The 4175-nt window shown below is 33.6% G+C and overlaps 1 protein-coding gene across 1 annotated transcript; it reads left to right on the top strand.

Annotated features, from left to right (window-relative positions):
* Positions 1-577: 577 nt before the first annotated feature.
* LOC114042354 (olfactory receptor 5M3-like) lies at positions 578-1510 on the top strand. The gene has a single exon (XM_027861033.1). It carries the CDS (start codon positions 578-580, stop codon positions 1508-1510), a length of 933 nt encoding a protein of 310 aa, XP_027716834.1.
* Positions 1511-4175: the final 2665 nt, after the last annotated feature.

Genomic DNA, 4175 nt, shown 5'->3' on the forward strand with positions numbered 1-4175 from the left:
TAAGACATTAATAAATGTTTGAGTGCTTAATATAGAAAGTCAGGCAAGAAAAAATAATTTGATTTGGAAAAATTACAATGATTTTTCTATTAAATTTATATGAGTCATGTCTATGAAACTGGCTCTGTGATCATTAAGAACAAGTCAAAAATACTTTTTCATTGAAACACTGGAAATATGGAAAGTTAAGAGAAAGGAATTTATAAGATTTCAAAAATAGAATATTTTATAAATTGAGTGAGTTTACTAATTGAGGGTATTTTTCTCTCCTTCCACAAATATCTTTTAAAATAATATATTTTTTCAAATATTTTTGTATTTATACAATGATAATTTTTGATGTTTTCTCAAGAATGGGATTAATCCCATTTTTCAGTCATTGTTAATGTGATTCATTAATACTGTTGAAGATACTGAGATCAAAACACCCATAAAAGACCGAAACAAGAGGAGCTGAGGCAATATTAAGGAAAAATATAAATGAAGAATGAAATAATTCTTGATGGCTTTATCACATATCTTTATCTCATTAGGCAACACATATCACTAGATCCACACCGAGGCCAGATTTGAGAAAATGCTCCATTTCACCGATGTGACAGAATTCATTCTTTTTGGACTAACAAGTCATCGGGAATTACAAGTTATCTTCTTTGTCATCTTTCTAATAGTTTATCTAATCACCATTGTGGGAAATGTAGGCATGATTATACTAATCAAGGTCTGTCCCCAGCTCAGTAGCCCCATGTACTTTTTCCTCAGCCACCTGTCTTTTGTGGATGTGTGGTTTTCCACTAATGTCACCCCCAAAATGCTGGAAAATTTGATATCAGAGACTAAAACTACTTCCTATGCCAGATGTTTAGTTCAATGCTTTTTCTTCATTGCCCTTGTCCATGTAGAAATCTTTATCCTGGCTGTGATGGCCTTTGATCGTTACATGGCCATTGGTAACCCTTTGCTCTATGGCAGTAAAATGTCAAGAATTGTCTGTATCCGGTTGATCTCTTTCCCATATATATATGGCTTCCTCATTAGTTCGGCAGCAACATTGTGGACTTATGGGTTGTATTTCTGTGGGAATATTGAAATCAACCACTTCTATTGTGCAGACCCTCCACTTATCAAAATGGCCTGTGCTGGCACATATGTAAAGGAGTATACAATGATCATACTGGCTAGTATTAACTTCACATACTCCCTGTCTGTCATAATCATTTCTTATCTATTTATTCTCATTGCTATCTTCCAAATGCATTCTGCAGAAGGAAGGAAGAAAGCGTTCTCCACCTGCAGATCCCACTTGACAGCTGTTGTTATATTTTATGGGACTCTCATCTTCATGTATCTCAGGCGCCCCACTGAGGAGTCAGTGGAACATGGGAAAAAGGTAGCTGTGTTTTATACCACAGTAATCCCCATGCTGAATCCAATGATCTATAGCTTGAGAAACAAAGATGTGAAAGAAGCCATGACCAAAGTGATAAGTAGAACATGTTTAGCCAAATAAAAATAGTCACTGTTTTCCTCAGTCCTATGAACATTTGAATTTGGATGGGGTGATGTATATGTGTGGGATCAAGTCACTATTATTTACTAGATTTTTGTACTATCATTTTGAGAGAGTAGGGAAGAAACAGTGGAGAATTTAACCATTTAAGTTCCAGAGAACGCATATGTAATAGCCACCAATTGTCTCTTCCACAAAGGTAACAATTGAAACCATTAAGGATGTTATTGGAAAAATCCTTTATAGATCTATCACTTGTGAAGGCATTGACTTCTTGAACTCTAGTCAACAAACATTTATTAAGCACCTACTATGTGTCAGATACTATACTAAAAATTGGAGGGTACATAGAAAGGCCAAAAAGCAAAAACAAAGTTCCCACCCTCAACGAGCTCTCAGTCTAATGGGAAGACTATGCAAACAAACATGTGCATATATATATATGTGTGTGTGTGTGTGTGTGTATTTATACATATTATATATATATAAATTAATAAAGAAGCATTTGCTAGTCAGGTCAAAACACCACTAGCAAAATCTCACCTCATACTCTGATGGGGATAGCCTAGGACTCTGAGCCCAAGAACCACAGGAAAAATAATGCTTTCAGTTTAGGATCCGCAGCCATTATCCTGGGAAGTTTTTTTTTTTTTTAGAAATTCTGAATGGTCATTGTTATTACACTGACTACAAATGAAGCTACTGAAGACAGAGAAAAGAAAATTCTTGCCACTAAAGTCTTTGACATTCAATTTGTTCAACAGCAAAAACTGTTGTCATTTTATCAATGGGGAGTCACATTAAAAGTGGCCAAGATAGCAGTTAAAGAAGCACTGAGCCATGCTCTCCCATCATTTCTCTCCACATAACTTTAAAGTAACACCTCAAGTTGAACTCTGGAGTGGCAGAATTAATGAAAGGTCAGAGTGAGAAATTATTTCAGACCAAGAGAACTTAGGAGCTCAGAAAGAGAGATCTATGGCATGGAGATGAAGGCTGGCCAGGAGGCCACACGGCTAAAACATCAGTTTTGGCACTAGTTAATGGTTAGAAAAGCAGCAGCAGATTCAGGAGCTGTGGTAAAGGGTCTTGTCAACTGATCAGAAAGTAATTACAGGAGACCCCTGTAATGGCTTTGTTGTAGGACCAGATGCTGTTTGGCAAATCTACTACTTATATCTACTTATGGGTCATAATTCCAGGGCAGAAAGAATCATTGAGTATACCATTATACCATCTGCAAAAAGGGATGATTTTGTTTACTCATTATTAATTCCTTTAATTTCTTTTTTTTCTTCTTTTTTTGCTATAGCTCATATTTGTAGTACGATACTGAATAATATTGGTGTGAATATACAACCAAAGAAGGTTTAATTAAAGCAATTAGTAGGAGTTATGTTGTTCAGTTATATGCTAGTGAAACTTACAATGTAAATAAAATGGATGAATAGTTTCAAAAATGTAAACTGCCCAGATTAACAGAAGATGAAATGGAATATCTAACACAATTTTAGAAACCGATATTGAACAAGTCATCAATTAGCTCCCTAAGAAAAAATCCCCAGGGCCAGATGGATTTACAAGTGAATTCTATCAAACATTTAAGGAGCACTTAATTCCAATACTATGTAAACTATTTGGAAAAAAATAGGTAAAGAAGGAATCTTACCAAATTTCTTTTTTGACACAAAAAGTATTTTTGATACCTACACCAGGGAGAACAAAAGTAGAGAAAGAAAACTTTAGAACAGTTTTCCTAATATTGATAAATAAAATACTATCAAGGATACTACAGTATTATATAACAAAGAACATACACTATTACCAATATTAGGAAAACTATAAGCATAATCCATCATATCAATAACAAAAACAATACAAATCATGTGATTATATCAATATGTACAGAAAAGGCTTTTGACAAGATACAGCACCCATTCTTAGAACGCTAAGTAATAACTATCCAAAACTCAGACTAAGCATTATCTGTAATGAGAATAAACTTGAAGCCTTCCTAGTAATATTAGAAGTAAGTGATGATGCCCATTATCACCACCATTATTCAGCATCGTACCAGTAATGCTAGCTATAATAATAAGACAAGAAAAAAAGAAATTGAAAGAATAAAAGACAATGAGATAGCCAAACTATCACTCTTTGCAGATGATAGGATAGCATACTCAGAGAACCCTAGAGAATAAATTAAATACTAGTTGAAACAGTTAACAACTTTAGCAAAGTTACAGGATATGAAATAAACCCACATACATAGTGAGTATTTCTATATGCTACCAACAAAATCCAATTGGAAAAAATGGAAAGAGGAATTCTATTTAAAATAACTACAGATGATACAAACTATTTGGAAGTCTACCTACCAAGAGAAAAAAAAACCTGGCTTATATGAACATCATTATAAAGCACTTTTCACACAAATAAAATCAGAACTAAACAATTGGAAAAATATTAATTGTTCGTGGGTAGATTGAGAGAATATAATAAAAATGATAATTTTACATAAGTTATTTTACTTATGTAGAGCCATAAAAATCAAGCTACCAAAGAATTATATCATAGAGCTAGAAAAAAAAGGAAAAAAAAATTCATCTAGAAGAACAGTCAAGAATAGCAAGGGAATTGATTTTCTTTTTTAATGTGATGATAG

This window comes from Vombatus ursinus, unplaced genomic scaffold (assembly GCF_900497805.2).
Source record: "Vombatus ursinus unplaced genomic scaffold, bare-nosed wombat genome assembly UNPS02014374.1, whole genome shotgun sequence".
NCBI lineage: Eukaryota > Metazoa > Chordata > Mammalia > Diprotodontia > Vombatidae > Vombatus > Vombatus ursinus.

Coding starts and splice junctions, on each gene's coding strand:
- LOC114042354 (XM_027861033.1), top strand. CDS start 578: ATGCTCCATTTCACCGATGTGACAGAATTCATTCTTTTTGGACTAACA.